The 18,138-nt window shown below is 42.2% G+C and overlaps 1 protein-coding gene across 1 annotated transcript in view; it reads left to right on the forward strand.

The window, feature by feature from the left end:
* Window positions 1–13,542, forward strand: part of LOC103517600 (vacuolar protein sorting-associated protein 51 homolog) — a 22,727-nt gene extending 9,185 nt beyond the window's left edge. The window contains exons 2-7 of the mRNA XM_008482644.2: window positions 697–819; window positions 1,492–1,627; window positions 5,755–5,924; window positions 8,391–8,503; window positions 9,933–10,072; window positions 12,944–13,542. Coding sequence (XP_008480866.1) covers window positions 697–819; window positions 1,492–1,627; window positions 5,755–5,924; window positions 8,391–8,503; window positions 9,933–10,041 — 651 coding nt within the window. The 3' untranslated portion in view covers window positions 10,042–10,072; window positions 12,944–13,542. The remainder of the gene's footprint in view (window positions 1–696; window positions 820–1,491; window positions 1,628–5,754; window positions 5,925–8,390; window positions 8,504–9,932; window positions 10,073–12,943) is intronic.
* The last annotated feature ends 4,596 nt before the right edge of the window (window positions 13,543–18,138 follow it).

Raw genomic sequence — 18,138 nt, forward strand, 5'->3', positions numbered from 1 at the left:
GGGGGATTGGGATAAAATTTACAATTTGAATTGAATTTACCGAGTTTCGAACCCGTAACTCTTCAACTGTGGATCGGGTAGTTTTTAAAGTGGCACCAGTCGATTTGTCGGTGAAAAAAAAAAAAAAAAAAAAAAAAAAAAAAAAAAAGAAAATTTTTTTTTTTTTTTTTTTTTTTTTTTTTTTTTTTTTTTTCAAAATGATAATTAACTTTATTTTTCAATAAGACAGAACAAACATGGGTATAACAAACAATAATAGGTAGTACAAAAAAGAAGCAATTTCCTTTTTTTTCCACTTTCTTTTTAACTTTAATAAAATGTCCTGTCTATTTTTGTTGGGATGTACCCCCATTCATAGAATACATACCAAAAATATGTATTTCGTGCTAAATTTGTTGCGTATTAATGCCTTATGAGCGCTAGGCCGCGGGATCGATTCCTACCCAGAGTGCACTTTATCTGGAACAGTTAAGATTCGTTCTCGGAACGGCTGGTTTTCTCCTATCCTGTCTTCCTTCTCTTTTCGCTTTCGAGGACAATATGACCTCTGTTGTTACAGTTCCCTCTATCTGAGTCCAAACCTTTAAAGTCCCTTCGACTTTTTATTGTCAGATTCTGTTGAAAATATTAAGAATATTTTTCGTATTTGTCAAATCATATATCATAAACGCTAACTTTTTCTACTCCCCATTCCAGATTATATCTCAAATGTTAAGGAAGAGTGTTGAGGCGAAGGATTGGCTACATGGAATCGAACCCCGGAATGTAAGAGCTGTCATGAAAAGAATTATAGAAGAGCTTACACTGGTTGATAATCAGGTAAGAAGGTCCCGCGTTCGATTCCCACCATCGATAAAAATTTGTACTCTTTTTTTCGATTGCAAATATTTCAACGGGTTGCTTTCTGCTGTCCTCGTGTTGACCCAGCACCTAAATGGGAAGTATTGTGTCTACTCTCGCCCATCTGATGAGAGGCATACTACGGGATGGGCATGCTACGACACAGACCACTTGAGTCCAGTGTAGCAGTCGTTTCATTGCTACGAAATTAAACACTACACTATTTTTACATGGTTTTAATCAATTAATAGCCTGGTATCTTAAGGCTAAATATTGAGAAATCACATTGATTGATCTCAGGTACCAGAAGCTTTGTACAAAACAATACACATGGTTTTACTTAGTTTGAGACCTCTTCTGATTGTTTGAGTCAAATTTTGTAACTAAATTTAGAGCCACCTCTACTCGTCGGATTGATTTGAATTTTGGCTTCATTGTGTATGTTGGATGACAATATTTTCTTTTACATCTATTGTTATGGAACTTCACAAAGTTACTGAGTCTTCCATCAAGAAATAGAATATTTCATTGTATTTGACCCAACAACCCTCATCGTTTTCCATACAGGGTGCACCCTATGTTTTAGGGTCATATGTAATTTTCTTCTTGAATCTGGGTGTGCGATGCTAATTCTCTAATCTATATTCACAGGTGGGTTCCCTATTCGAGGAAGTCCCACGTTCCACCTCGCGTAGTTCCGACTCCTCCCAACGTACCCTGGGAGGTATCTCATCCCTATCTCATCGCTACCCGGGTACACGTACTACTGGGTGCACCCCAGGTACAGGTAAGTACACTAGGAGGTATCTCATCGCTACCCGGGTACACGTACTACTGGGTGCACCCCAGGTACAGGTAAGTACACTAGGAGGTATCTCATCGCTACCCAGGTACACGTACTACTGGGTGCACCCCAGGTACAGGTAAGTACACTAGGAGGTATCTCATCGCTACCCGGGTACACGTACTACTGGGTACACTCCAGGTACAGGTAAGTACACTAGGAGGTATCTCATCGCTACCCGGGTACACGTACTACTGGGTGCACCCAGGTACAGGTAAGTACACTAGGAGGTATCTCATCGCTACCCAGGTACACGTACTACTGGGTGCACCCCAGGTACAGGTAAGTACACTAGGAGGTATCTCATCGCTACCCAGGTACACGTACTACTGGGTGCACCCCAGGTACAGGTAAGTACACTAGGAGGTATCTCATCGCTACCCAGGTACACGTACTACTGGGTGCACCCCAGGTACAGGTAAGTACACTAGGAGGTATCTCATCGCTACCCAGGTACACGTACTACTGGGTGCACCCCAGGTACAGGTAAGTACACTAGGAGGTATCTCATCGCTACCCAGGTACACGTACTACTGGGTGCACCCCAGGTACAGGTAAGTACACTAGGAGGTATCTCATCGCTACCCAGGTACACGTACTACTGGGTGCACCCCAGGTACAGGTAAGTACACTAGGAGGTATCTCATCGCTACCCAGGTACACGTACTACTGGGTGCACCCCAGGTACAGGTAAGTACACTAGGAGGTATCTCATCGCTACCCAGGTACACGTACTACTGGGTGCACCCCAGGTACAGGTAAGTACACTAGGAGGTATCTCATCGCTACCCAGGTACACGTACTACTGGGTGCACCCCAGGTACAGGTAAGTACACTAGGAGGTATCTCATCGCTACCCAGGTACACGTACTACTGGGTGCACCCCAGGTACAGGTAAGTACACTAGGAGGTATCTCATCGCTACCCAGGTACACGTACTACTGGGTGCACCCCAGGTACAGGTAAGTACACTAGGAGGTATCTCATCGCTACCCAGGTACACGTACTACTGGGTGCACCCCAGGTACAGGTAAGTACACTAGGAGGTATCTCATCGCTACCCAGGTACACGTACTACTGGGTGCACCCCAGGTACAGGTAAGTACACTAGGAGGTATCTCATCGCTACCCAGGTACACGTACTACTGGGTGCACCCCAGGTACAGGTAAGTACACTAGGAGGTATCTCATCGCTACCCAGGTACACGTACTACTGGGTGCACCCCAGGTACAGGTAAGTACACTAGGAGGTATCTCATCGCTACCCAGGTACACGTACTACTGGGTGCACCCCAGGTACAGGTAAGTACACTAGGAGGTATCTCATCGCTACCCAGGTACACGTACTACTGGGTGCACCCCAGGTACAGGTAAGTACACTAGGAGGTATCTCATCGCTACCCAGGTACACGTACTACTGGGTGCACCCCAGGTACAGGTAAGTACACTAGGAGGTATCTCATCGCTACCCAGGTACACGTACTACTGGGTGCACCCCAGGTACAGGTAAGTACACTAGGAGGTATCTCATCGCTACCCAGGTACACGTACTACTGGGTGCACCCCAGGTACAGGTAAGTACACTAGGAGGTATCTCATCGCTACCCAGGTACACGTACTACTGGGTGCACCCCAGGTACAGGTAAGTACACTAGGAGGTATCTCATCGCTACCCAGGTACACGTACTACTGGGTGCACCCCAGGTACAGGTAAGTACACTAGGAGGTATCTCATCGCTACCCAGGTACACGTACTACTGGGTGCACCCCAGGTACAGGTAAGTACACTAGGAGGTATCTCATCGCTACCCAGGTACACGTACTACTGGGTGCACCCCAGGTACAGGTAAGTACACTAGGAGGTATCTCATCGCTACCCAGGTACACGTACTACTGGGTGCACCCCAGGTACAGGTAAGTACACTAGGAGGTATCTCATCGCTACCCAGGTACACGTACTACTGGGTGCACCCCAGGTACAGGTAAGTACACTAGGAGGTATCTCATCGCTACCCAGGTACACGTACTACTGGGTGCACCCCAGGTACAGGTAAGTACACTAGGAGGTATCTCATCGCTACCCAGGTACACGTACTACTGGGTGCACCCCAGGTACAGGTAAGTACACTAGGAGGTATCTCATCGCTACCCAGGTACACGTACTACTGGGTGCACCCCAGGTACAGGTAAGTACACTAGGAGGTATCTCATCGCTACCCAGGTACACGTACTACTGGGTGCACCCCAGGTACAGGTAAGTACACTAGGAGGTATCTCATCGCTACCCAGGTACACGTACTACTGGGTGCACCCCAGGTACAGGTAAGTACACTAGGAGGTATCTCATCGCTACCCAGGTACACGTACTACTGGGTGCACCCCAGGTACAGGTAAGTACACTAGGAGGTATCTCATCGCTACCCAGGTACACGTACTACTGGGTGCACCCCAGGTACAGGTAAGTACACTAGGAGGTATCTCATCGCTACCCAGGTACACGTACTACTGGGTGCACCCCAGGTACAGGTAAGTACACTAGGAGGTATCTCATCGCTACCCAGGTACACGTACTACTGGGTGCACCCCAGGTACAGGTAAGTACACTAGGAGGTATCTCATCGCTACCCAGGTACACGTACTACTGGGTGCACCCCAGGTACAGGTAAGTACACTAGGAGGTATCTCATCGCTACCCAGGTACACGTACTACTGGGTGCACCCCAGGTACAGGTAAGTACACTAGGAGGTATCTCATCGCTACCCAGGTACACGTACTACTGGGTGCACCCCAGGTACAGGTAAGTACACTAGGAGGTATCTCATCGCTACCCAGGTACACGTACTACTGGGTGCACCCCAGGTACAGGTAAGTACACTAGGAGGTATCTCATCGCTACCCAGGTACACGTACTACTGGGTGCACCCCAGGTACAGGTAAGTACACTAGGAGGTATCTCATCGCTACCCAGGTACACGTACTACTGGGTGCACCCCAGGTACAGGTAAGTACACTAGGAGGTATCTCATCGCTACCCAGGTACACGTACTACTGGGTGCACCCCAGGTACAGGTAAGTACACTAGGAGGTATCTCATCGCTACCCAGGTACACGTACTACTGGGTGCACCCCAGGTACAGGTAAGTACACTAGGAGGTATCTCATCGCTACCCAGGTACACGTACTACTGGGTGCACCCCAGGTACAGGTAAGTACACTAGGAGGTATCTCATCGCTACCCGGGTACACGTACTACTGGGTGCACCCCAGGTACAGGTAAGTTCATCTTTCTTTTAATCCATATTTTATTAATTTTACTATTTATAAAAGTGAGATCCATTCAAACACTACCCAACACCTAGGTAAGCTGAAATTTGCTAGGAATATCTTTATTATGTTCTAGATATCTAGATGTTCAATAAACAAAGGAGGATTTTTAGGAAATTGATATTCTCCAGATTTGATCAACTTGCCGTGAAGCACGGGCAACCTGCTAATCTTTTAGTAACGGAACTCCCCATTCTCAACAAAGTTATTTTAAACCATGAGAATGGGTACCTATACCCCTCAATGATTATTGTTTTTACTGATTTAGGTACACATTTAAAAATAAATGGAACTTTATTTTAAACCATGAGAATGGGTACCTATACCCCTCAATGATTATTATTTTTTTACTGATTTAGGTACACATTTAAAAATAAATGGAACTTTACGGAGAAAACATTACTGCTAGGGTTCCAAAAGTTCGAGGAGACTTAGGAGGGAAGAACTCTATTATTGGGTTATTTCCCCTGATTTAGGGTGTCGGAATGCTCCTGATATATGAGAGTTCCGGAACCCAGTCACTCGATTGGGCTTCCGAAACCATAGCTTTTTCTCAGTGTGTCAACTGTTTAATATTTCAGGTGGAGGGGCATGGAGGGGAGGGAAGAACTCTATTATTGGGTTATTTCCCCTGATTTAGGGTGTCGGAATGCTCCTGATATATGAGAGTTCTGGAACCCAGTCACTCGATTGGGCTTCCGAAACCATAGCTTTTTCTCAGTGTGTCAACTGTTTAATATTTCAGGTGGAGGGGCATGGAGTCTGCACGGAGCCAGCACGGGAGGAGCGAGTAATATGATGACGTCACACACTCTAGCCATCAGCAAACTGTTCTCGGACCGTGTGGATATATTCAGTGACGTCACGTTGGATAGGAGTAGTATTGTGACGTCACTAGTTACACTCAGCTTGAAGGTAAGAAAAGTTAGCTAAGCACATAAACCAATAAAGTGACTGTGTTGGTTTATTTTTGACCCACTTAAAGAAAAGAGTAGAAGTAGGTAATAATAATAATAATAGTGCTTATTTATACTGCTCGCATAGGACTGAAAAGTCCCTTTACTCCAGCAGTAGGCTACTTATAACATTGTGGTCAAAGTCTCAAATTATATTGAGGATAAAATTCCATACCTCGGCTGGGATTGAACCCACGCCCTCCTCTTTACCAGGCGAGCGCCTTGACCACTTCCAGGTACAGGTAAGTACACTAGGAGGTATCTCATCGCTACCCGGGTACACGTACTACTGGGTACACTCCAGGTACAGGTAAGTACACTAGGAGATAATTATCTCATCCCTATCTCATCGCTACCCGGGTACACGTACTACTGGGTGCACTCCAGGTACAGGTAAGTACACTAGGAGGTATCTCATCCCTATCTCATCGCTACCCGGGTACACGTACTACTGGGTACACTCCAGGTACAGGTAAGTACACTAGGAGGTATCTCATCGCTATCTCATCCAATTAGGTACAAACTAATTCGTATAAAAATAGGTATCTACCTTAAACATAAAAGGTAATGAAGTAGCACAGAGAAAAGCACACATTTAGTTCAGAAATTTAACAAAAAATAAAACCCAATGGAAAATCACCCGACAGAAAACTGGGCTGAACACTTAATTGGAAATATTTATTTGAAGAATACATAAATAATTACATACGAATATTTAGAGACCTAATGCGTAAATGTTCATGTTGTAGCACACTTTTGTGTTCTAAATATTTGTGTAGTAGGTACTTACACTAGCATTTGTAGTCTGGCTGGGGGACTTTAAACAGGGAGTATACCAGCCTGAAATTTCCCTTGATAAAGAAACAACAAAGGTTCAGTAAGCCAGCCTAGTTAGCTTAGTTGTTAGTGCGTCTGCCTTGTAACCGCTAGGCCGCGGGTTCGATTCCCGCCCCGGGCGGATTTTATCCTGATGGGATAATGTTCGTTCTCGAAACGGCTGGCTTTCTCCTATCCTGTCTTCCTTCTCTCTTCGATTTCGGGACGATAAGACCATAGCAGTTGCAGTTCTCTCTGTCAAACCTCTTAAAAAAAAGGTTCAGTAAAAAGTTTGTAGCCAAAACCGAATGTTAGTCGAGAGCAAGCACCCTAGGGCTGATTGAGAGGCTAATGAAAAGTGTCAACCCCGTGTGTACACTAGACTGGCCCTTATTTTCGAAGTATTAAAAAGTAATGATTATCACTCGATTTATGGTTCCTTTTGGTCTAAAAAAAAAAGGAGGTATCTCATCGCTACCCGGGTACACGTACTACTGGGTGCACCCCAGGTACAGGTAAGTACACTAGGAGGTATCTCATCGCTACCTGGGTGCACCCCAGGTACAGGTAAGTACACTAGGAGGTATCTCATCGCTACCCGGGTACACGTACTACTGGGTGCACCCCAGGTACAGGTAAGTACACTAGGAGGTATCTCATCGCTACCTGGGTGCACCCCAGGTACAGGTAAGTACACTAGGAGGTATCTCATCGCTACCCGGGTACACGTACTACTGGGTGCACCCCAGGTACAGGGTACAGGTAAGTACATTAGGAGGTATCTCATCGCTACCCGGGTACACGTACTACTGGGTGCACCCCAGGTACAGGTAAGTACACTAGGAGGTATCTCATCGCTACCTGGGTGCACCCCAGGTACAGGTAAGTACACTAGGAGGTATCTCATCGCTACCCGGGTACACGTACTACTGGGTGCACCCCAGGTACAGGTAAGTACACTAGGAGGTATCTCATCCCTATCTCATCGCTACCCGGGTACACGTACTACTGGGTGCACCCCAGGTACAGGGTACAGGTAAGTACACTAGGAGGTATCTCATCGCTACCCGGGTACACGTACTACTGGGTGCACCCCAGGTACAGGTAAGTACACTAGTCTAAACTGATCGACCATACATATTTTTTAAACCAACAGGGAGAACACAATACTTTTAGCACAAAACTGTCTCCTTCTAATAAATAACAGACTTTGAGCAACCTCTTAAGGGCCCGGTCGCGGGTTCGATTCCCGCCCGAGGCGAACTTTGGGCTTAACAGATAAGGTTAGTTCCTGGCTGGCTTTCTCGTATGTTGTTTTCCTTTAATCTTCCATTTTCGGACGATATGACCTCTGAAGTTAAAATTCCCTCTATCAGACCTCTTCAAGGGCTTTCAGTTTCTCCACAAGTGTTCAAGGTGGATAAATTCAACAGGTCAATCTCTGGTGTTCTAGTGTTGACCCAGCACCAATGGGAAGTATTGTGTCTCTTCTCGCCCATCTGATGGGGGACATGGGATGGGTATACTACGACACAGACCACGCGAATACTGACCCAGCTTTCATTTTCACCTTTCTGTAGTGTTGACTGTATTTGTATTCTGATTTCAGACGTTACTGGAGTGCGTTCGGCTGAAGACGTTTAGTCGCTACGGATTTCAACAAGTACAAGTAGATCTGCATTATCTACAACTCTATCTGTGGAGATTCGTATCTGATGAAAAGTAAGTGTACCTAATTTATGTCCTCCACTCTTATAACCTCTGTGGCCGAGTAGGTAACACACCAGGTTGAACTGCCGACAGAGTCTTTTTTTAGCCTTTTCTTTGGAATTTTTGAGGGATTTGAACTGGTGTCCTCTTGGTTACTAGGCGAGTATCTTGACCACTACCCCAATGGCGGTATTATCGATGTTAAAAACAAAGGGCACGGTTAGTCCAGTGGTAACGCGCTTGCTTGCCATGCAGAAAGTCCCGGGTTCGAATGCCACCATCGACAAAAATTTGAACTCGATTTTCGATTGCAAATATTTCAACGGGTTACTTTCTGGTGTTCTCGTGTTGACCCAGCACCTGACCTCTTCTTTTAAAGACTCGAACCACCAATCTACAAACCCTAAATCCACCGTGCTGACCACTACATCACATAACTTGGTCCATTTTCGAATCTGCCTGGGTGGTGTAATGGTCAATACGCTCGCCTTATAATCAGGAGGGCGCGGCCTCGTTACCAGCCGAGGCATGGAATAGTATCCTCATTTAGTTAAGAAATTGACCTCATAATAATGGAGCTCTAAGGGTTAGGTGGTAGAGAACGCCTCTGGCGTTAACCTCGCCTAGTGGTTACCTTCCACTCAAGAGTATGTTATTATTTAATTATTAGGTGGGGCCTATAGAAGGCTAACGGCATTTTAAGAACTTGGGCCATTTTAGTTTCCAAATATTGCCTATCCTCATTTAGTTAAGAAATTGACCACATAATAATGGAGCTCTAAGGGTTAGGCGGTAGAGAACGCCTCTGGCGTTGGCGTTAATCTCGCCTAGTGGTTACCTTCCACTCAAGAGTACCTATGTTATTATTTAATTATTAGGTGGGGCCTATAGAAGGCTAACGGCATTTTAAGAACTTGGGCCATTTTAGTTTCCAAATATTGCCTAATCAGTTTGTATTTTGTTTTTAATTTCAGCCTGATTCACTTTCTTCTGGACGAGATTCTAGGCAGTGCTATGAACAGATGTGATCTCTTCTTTTAAAGACTCGAACCACCAATCTACAAACCCTAAATCCACCGTGCTGACCACTACATCACGTAACTTGGTCCAAACTTGGTCCATTTTCGAATCTGCCTGGGTGGTGTAATGGTCAATACGCTCGCCTTATAATCAGGAGGGCGCGGCCTCGTTACCAGCCGAGGTATGGAATAGTATCCTCATTTAGTTAAGAAATTGACCACATAATAATGGAGCTCTAAGGGTTAGGTGGTAGAGAACGCCTCTGGCGTTAACCTCGCCTAGTGGTTACCTTCCACTCAAGAGTATGTTATTATTTAATTATTAGGTGGGGCCTATAGAAGGCTAACGGCATTTTAAGAACTTGGGCCATTTTAGTTTCCAAATATTGCCTAATCAGTTTGTATTTTGTTTTTAATTTCAGCCTGATTCACTTTCTTCTGGACGAGATTCTAGGCAGTGCTATGAACAGATGTGTGGACACGGCGTTGATGGAACCTAGTGTAGTAGAAATCATATGTGAGAGAGGATAGATCTAACAGTATGGTGTGGTCTGTGTCGTAGCATGCCCAGCCTATAGTATGTACCACCATTGAGGTGCTGGGTTACGGCCTTAATGGAACCTAGTGTTGTAGAAATCATAATTTAAGGAAAGTCGTGTGATGTTCACACCAGATTTTTTGACAGAGGGAACTGTAAATGCTAAAGGTGACCGGCCGTCGCGTCGTGTCGATCGACGGCCTTCGACTATGTGTGGACACAACTTAAGGTCTTATCGTCCCGAAAACGAAGAGAAGAGGACATTACAACCTACCTCGGTGGTGTAGTGGTCAAGGCGCTCGCCTGGTAAACAGGAGGGCGTGGGTTCAATCCCAGCCGAGGTATGGAATTTTATCCTCAATATAATTTGAGAATTTGACCACAATAATAGTAGTAGCCTACTGCTGGAGTAAAGGGACTTTTCAGTCCTAGGCGAGCAGTATAAATAAGCACTATTATAATTATTATTATCACTGAACTACTTAAAGATGACGTGGATAAGGGAGAGAAGGTGATATTGCATGTTTTGAATCCGTCTATCTTTCAAGTCTAAAGTCACAAACATATTTTTCTGAGCTACAAACAGCTACTTAACAGAAGGTAGAAGGTAGATAGGGAGGTTTTACTTGCCTACAATGTACAAACATATAAGGCAAAATGGCTTCATATTTATGGAAATTTACACATTTACTTCAAATAATAATAAAAATTTACCTTGTTTTTCCTGTCCTATTAAGGCTGAAAAGTCCCTTTGGCCTTAACCACAGCTAGGACTCACACACATTCTATATTCCTGTTTGAGTTTCGTCTATCTTTGTAGGTAGAAACTTGCCAGGAAACTTGGAGAGAGAAAACAGGAAGTGAGAAATATTGTCCTCTATTCCTTTTTTAGTCCGTCCTTCCTTTATTATTACAATAGTAATAAAAAGGTATAAGGGACGGACTATTGTATTCGCTTCGGTGTCGTCTTCTTTTAAAGACACGAACCACCAATCTACAAAGCCTAAATCCACCGTGCTGACCACTACATCACATAACTTGGTCCAAACTTACCATTTTCGAATCTGCCTGGGTGGTGTAATGGTCAATACGCTCGCCTTATAATCAGGAGGACGCGGCCTCGTTACCAGCCGAGGTATGGAATAGTATCCTCATTTAGTTAAGAAATTGACCACATAATAATGGAGCTCTAAGGGTTAGGTGGTAGAGAACGCCCCTGGCGTTAACCTCGCCTAGTGGTTACCTTCCACTCAAGAGTACACTATCTTCTTCTTCTTGTTGTACCGTATTCGCTAGCGAACGTTGGTAATCATGGTGGCGATGTTGTTTCGGTCCCGAACTTTCTCAAACAATGTTTCGATGGATACATTGTACCATTGGGTAAGGTTTTGAAGCCAATGGGTTCTGGGTCGTCCCTTTCCTCTATTTCCTGTGACATTTTCTTTAATTATTAGGCCTATAGATATAGAAGGCTAACGGCATTTTAAGAACTTGGGCCATTTTAGTTTCCAAATATTTACCACCTGCCTAATCAGTTTGTATTTTGTTTTTAATTTCAGCCTGATTCACTTTCTTCTGGACGAGATTCTAGGCAGTGCTATGAACAGATGTGCATAGTTCACAAAAAATGTGACAAGGATGTCACACAAAACGTTGAGATGGTTGCTGAGCTTGGCGGTATTTCGACCGCTTTTGGACAGATTTCGACCGTTTTTTTTGGCGGTTTTCAGCAATAGCGACAAAACGGTTAGAGATATTGTAAAAGTTAGGGTAAAAGAACACTCAAATAAGCATCTCAAATAAGAAAGTCGTGTGATGTTCACACCAGATTTTTCTCCTCTATTTCACCTTCTCTCTCGCTTATTTTTTCTTCTCCTTTTCTACTCCCTCTTCTCTCGCTTAGGTTTTCTCTCTCTCTCTCCCTCTCGCTTATATTTTCTCTTTCTCTTCTTTTCTCTCTCTTTCTATTACTTACTCACCCACGGATGCCGTTAAACCATTAGGAACAACAATATTACCAGGTATAATTGTCTAATGCTGGGGTTCTACATTACAAATATCTGTGCACATTTCTGAATGATGTTTTTAGGTACCTACCTACATGTTCCATCAAAATTTCAATATTCATGCGATTATTGACTTGACTTCGAGTGATTGGTTAGGTCCTGGTGCATTCACCCACTTGCAGTCTCCTACCTGGGACGTTATAATTACGGTTGTCACAATCACATGTGTGTGGCATGGAAAGGGATTCTAGCTGGTATATTACGGATAACACACCTGTTAATTATTCCTTATTGTCAAACAGATACATAATACCTAGTGTCAAAACACTCATATAGAGGTACAATACATTCGGGTACATTACAATACATAGATATAGGTACAATACATTTTGGTACATTACAATACATAGGTAAAGGTATAATACATCTGGGTACATTAGATAGATATATGACAATACATTAGGGCACATTTAGTATGTGTCATCATGTCCCCTATTAAACCATTTGGGTCCCTGGCCCCCCCCCCCCGGTTCCAGAAAGAGTACCTCCGGTGGTATAGTGGTTAAATCGCCTGGTAAACAGGAGGACGCGGGTTCAAGCCTAGCGGGTTCATTTGACAACATAATAATTGAGCTCTCAGTGGTAGCTTGTAAGCGCCAGGTTGCGGATTCTATTCCCGCCCGGAGCGGATTTTATCCTGGACGGATAATGTTCGTTCTCGGAACGGCTGGCTCTCTCTCTTCGATTTCGGGATGATAAGACCTTAACAGTTACAGTTCCCCCTGTCAAACCTCTTCAAGAAGTAGGTACGCCAGCCTAGTTAGCTTAGTTGGTAGTGCGTCTGCCTTGTAAGCGCTAGGCCGCGGGTTCGATTCCCGCTGTGTCGTAGAATGCCCAGTATGTACCACCATTGAGGTGTTGGGTTACGGCCTTAATGGAACCTAGTGTTGTAGAAATCATAATTATGTGAGAGAGGATAGATCTAACAGTATGGTGTGGTCTGTGTCGTAGCATGCCCAGCCTATAGTATGTCCCTCATCAGATGGGCAGGGAGGATACTTTCGATGTAGGTGCTGGGTCAACGAGACATAATACTTCCCATTTAGGTGCAACACGAGAACATCAGAAAGTAACTCGTAGAAATATGTATTTGCAATCGAAATACCTGAGTCCATTTTTTTTTCTTTTTTTTTTCCGAAGGTGTGATTCGAACCTGGGACTTTCTGCATGGCAAGCCAGCGCGTTATTACTGTGCTAACCGAGCCCTCATTTATAAATACTTTTTCAAAGTTTTGATCTAAATTTCCTCCCATTTTATATGAGATTCGACATTCCGAAATATTTTCCCCCTCCAAAAACATAATTATTTATATGCTCCATTATATTATTGTAACCTAGACTAGATTATAACCACATTTTGTTTAATACGTGTATCACTGTATCCAATAAAAATACATTATTAATTTAATAGATTTTATTTATTACCTATGCCTAAAATTGTACAGTCATTTATTTCACTCTCGATATAGTTAATAGATTTTACCTACACATTAGATCCTCTTTTTGTTTCGTTTTTTTGAATGCTGTTTAACATGTTTGGTGGAACTTAGGGCCATGGTTTATAAACATAATACTGAGGTGTTAGACTACCGATCGGTATGAACTCGGACCCAAACGGGTTAACAACCATCTTTTTCCCGTCTCCCTTAGTACATATGTTATATGAACCATATTGTAAGCCAGGTATGTACCAATGTTCCCGTGGCACTCTATCTACATATTAAATACGTAGTATTATTTATTACATAGGTATATCTATTTGTTACATATGTACATATTTTTTAGGCACCTTTTTTCCTCCCAGCTCAGCACAGACCTTGTGTGGAATACCGTCTGTACCAAAGTGGTACACCAGTTTTCAGTAACCTCTGTAACAATATGGTGTACCAGTTTCTACCAATATGGATTTCGGTGTCATTTGGGTTTCGAAAGTGTTTTACCTGGTGAAGTTTAATTGGTTTTGGAACAAGTAAACATTTAGTACATATGTTATGAACCATATTGTACACCAGGTATGTACCAATGTTCCCGTGGCACTCTATCTACATATTTATGTACCTAGTACATATGTTTCCACATAGGTATATCTATTTATTACATATGTACATATTTTTTAGGCACCTTTTTTCCTCCCAGCTCAGACCTTGCGTGGAATATCGTCTGTACCAAAGTGGTACCTACCTACACCAGTTTTCAGTAACCTCTGTAGCAATATGGTGTACCAGCTTCTACCAATATGGATTTCGGTGTCATTTGGGTTTCGAAAGTGTTTTACCTGGTGAAGTTTAATTGGTTTTGGAACAAGTAAACATTTAACAGATGTGTGGACACGGCGTTGATGGAACCTAGTGTAGTAGAAATCATATGTGAGAGAGGATAGATCTAACAGTATGGTGTGGTCTGTGTCGTAGCATGCCCAGCCTATAGTATGTACCACCATTGAGGTGCTGGGTTACGGCCTTAATGGAACCTAGTGTTGTAGAAATCATAATTATGTGAGAGAGGATAGATCTAACTAACAGTATGGTGTGGTCTGTGTCGTAGCATGCCCAGCCTATAGTATGTACCACCATTGAGGTGCTGGGTTACGGCCTTAATGGAACCTAGTGTTGTAGAAATCATAATTATGTGAGAGAGGATAGATCTAACTAACAGTATGGTGTGGTCTGTGTCGTAGCATGCCCAGCCCGTAGTATGTCCCTCATCAGATGGGCAGGGAGGATACTTTCGATGTAGGTAGGTGCTGGGTCAACAAGAGACATAATACTTCCCATTTAGGTGCAACACGAGAACATCAGAAAGTAACTCGTAGAAATATGTATTTGCAATCGAAATACCTGAGTGTAAACATTTTAAACAGGTATGAGAGTAATATAACTCGAGATAAAATAGTAATCGCTCGTCTAATAGTAATAGTAAAATACCTATAAATTTTAAAAGACAATTGAGATTCGACATTCAACTAAAGAAAGTTTCAACCAAGAATGCGAGAGAGGTGTACTCGTAGAACCTCTCTCGCAATCTTGGTCTGACGATGGGAATCTGAGTATTCCCGAAAGCTCACCAAACTTTCTTTAGTTGATTGTCGAATCTCAATTGTCTTTTAAAATTTATATTTTAATTTGTGAGGATTCTTTTCTAAATAATTATACCAATAATCTAAATAATTATACCAATAATTATTTGCATTCATTTTAACAGTAAAATAGCTAGAGGATTTAGCTGAAAAATATCAACAGTGGTAGTTTCAAGTGATTTTCATCGAATAGGACTGACATTTTCGATCGCTTTTCAGTGACTTTTTTCGTGCCATATGTTCGACCAAGTTTTGAGTGATTCGGGCCGGGCCGGTTTTCGGAGTTTCGTTAAATAGTTATGCTTAAACCCTAGATACTAATTTGGATATTTGCTTAAAAAAAAAAAAAAAAAAAAAAAAAAAAAAAAAAATCCAAAAAAGAGGGAGAAATAAAAAAATATAAATTTTTTCCCAAAAAAAAAAAAAAAAAAAAAACGATGCCTAAAGAGTGACGAAGTTACAAAAGTTAAATTCATTTCCCAATTTAAGATAAAATACCGCCTCCTAAAATGTTTATAGATAGGTAGGTATTTTAAATATTTAAATGGACTTTTCTTTCTTTTTCTTCTTCTCTGTTTCGCGTTTTTCCCCTTTTCCATAGGTATATGTATTACCTACCTACTTTTGCCAAATTTCATCAATATCATCATAAAAACCGTTGAAAAAATTGACGTTTAAATTCAGAAAAATCGCTTCTTTCGTTCAATATACCGTGGGACCTTCCTCTATTTTATTTCTCTAATAGTCACTCATTCAAATGATTCACTCAAGGCTCAAGAGATCGCAAGCTACCCGCATAACTTACATTTTCCGCCCCTACGTAAGCGCTATAGGGTGAGGGTATATACATATAGGCCCTATAGGCCAGGGGGTCTATAATTCTATATTCTGGCAGTACAAACAGGGTATATTCTATTCTATTCTATTTCAGGGGGTTCATTCAGATATTATCATTATTTTTTCACCAATTTAAAGTTATTACCATTTGAAACCCTTCTCAATTGATGTAGCAACATTTTACTTTAATTATTTAAACATATTTTTATTTTTCAAGCACACCCCCTCTCCTCTAACTTATTTATACTTTATCATTATTAGATAGGTATTATTATTATTTGTATGAAGTGTTGTGAAATGCTGTTTTATTGAGAGTGGACTTTTGACATCGAGAGCCCCTATTCTGGCAGTACAAACAGGGTATATTCTATTCTATTTCAGGGGGTTCATTCAGATATTATCATTATTTTTTCACTAATTTAAGTTATTACCATTTAAAACCCTTCTCAATTGATGTAGCAACATTTTACTTTAATTATTTAAACATATTTTTATTTTTCAAGCACACCCCCTTTCCTCTAACTTATTTATTCTTCATCATTATTAGATAGGTATTATTATTATTTGTATGAAGTGTTGTGAAATGCTGTTTTATTGAGAGTGGACTTTTGACATCGAGAGCCCTTACAGGGTGTTTTTAGTCCGTCCTTCCTTTATTATTACAATAGTAATAAAAAAAGGTATAAGGGACGGACTATTGTATTCGCTTGCTTGTTTCTCTTTCTTTTATGTTGAGGTCTGATTTTTGTAATTTTGTAATTTTTTTTGTAATTTTTTCTGATAGAGGGAACTGTAACTGCCAATGTCTTACCGTCCCGAAACCTATGAGAGAAGGAGTACAGGACAGGAGAAAGCCAGCTGTTCCGAGAACGAAACTTGAAGGAGTTGAGAAAGTTCTCTCCAGGCGGGAATCAACCCCGCGACTGAGTGCTTGCAACGCCACCTCCGAACTCCTCTTTCTTTTATGTTGAGGTCTGATAGAGGGAACTGTAACTGCCAAGGTCTTACCGTCCCGAAACCTATGAGAGGAGTACAGGACAGGAGAAAGCCACCTGTTGCGAGAACCAAACTTGAAGGAGTTGAGAAAGTTCTCTCCAGGCGGGAATCAACCCCGCGACTGAGTGCTTGCAACGCCACCTCCGAACTAACTAATATGGCATTTAGGGTGTCTTTTGAATACAATAACACGTTCATATATGTAGGAGTGGTAAAATCAGATTTTCCTTACAACTTTTTTTTAGGTTTTGCTAGGTATGTAGGAGTGGTAAAATCGGATTTTCCTTACAACTTTTGTTTTACATTTTCCGTCTAAACCACTTTCGTCCATTTTAAAACTAAGAATTCCCTTTGTTCACTCAAGAGTGAGAAACTATTTCAGTACCCCCCTGTATACACACAACTCATGATTCAACAGCGAGATACAAGAGATGAGATGGAGGTACCCTAACGAAGTACATCCTGGCTCAGCGTTGCTTAACAATAGGCGACCTGGATTAACAGGAAATGAGGCTCTTTACGAGGAGTGGTAAAATCGGATTTTCCTTACAACTTTTGTTTTACGTTTTGCATCTAAACCACTTTCGTCCATTTTAAAACTAAGAATTCACTTTGTTCACTCAAGAGTGAGAAACTATTTCAGTACCCCCCTGTATACACACAACTCATGATTCAACAGCGAGCTACAAGAGACGAGATGGAGGTACCCTAACGAAGTACATCCTGGCTCAGCGTTGCTTAACAATAGGCGACCTGGATTAACAGGAAATGAGGTACCTATCTATCTATTTGTCAAAGTAAACACCTCCTTCTTGTTATCTCTTTTTCTCTCTCTCTCGCTTATTCTCTATTCTTCTCTATCCCCCTTTCTCTCTTAAAGTTTTCTCTTTCCTCTAATTTTCTCTCTTTTTTACTTTCCTTATCCTATAGGAAGGAAAGTAATGTAATCGGGTCAAATTTTCGATGGTCAGTTTTTAGTGTCAAGGATTTTCCTTACAACTTTTTTTTAGGTTTTGCATCTAAACCACTTTCGTGCATTTTAAAACTAAGAATTCACTTTGTTCACTCAAGACTCAAGAGTGAGAAACTATTTCAGTACCCCCCTGTATACACAC

Source organism: Diaphorina citri, unplaced genomic scaffold (assembly GCF_000475195.1).
Source record: "Diaphorina citri unplaced genomic scaffold, Diaci psyllid genome assembly version 1.1 scaffold1905, whole genome shotgun sequence".
Classification (NCBI taxonomy): domain Eukaryota; kingdom Metazoa; phylum Arthropoda; class Insecta; order Hemiptera; family Psyllidae; genus Diaphorina; species Diaphorina citri.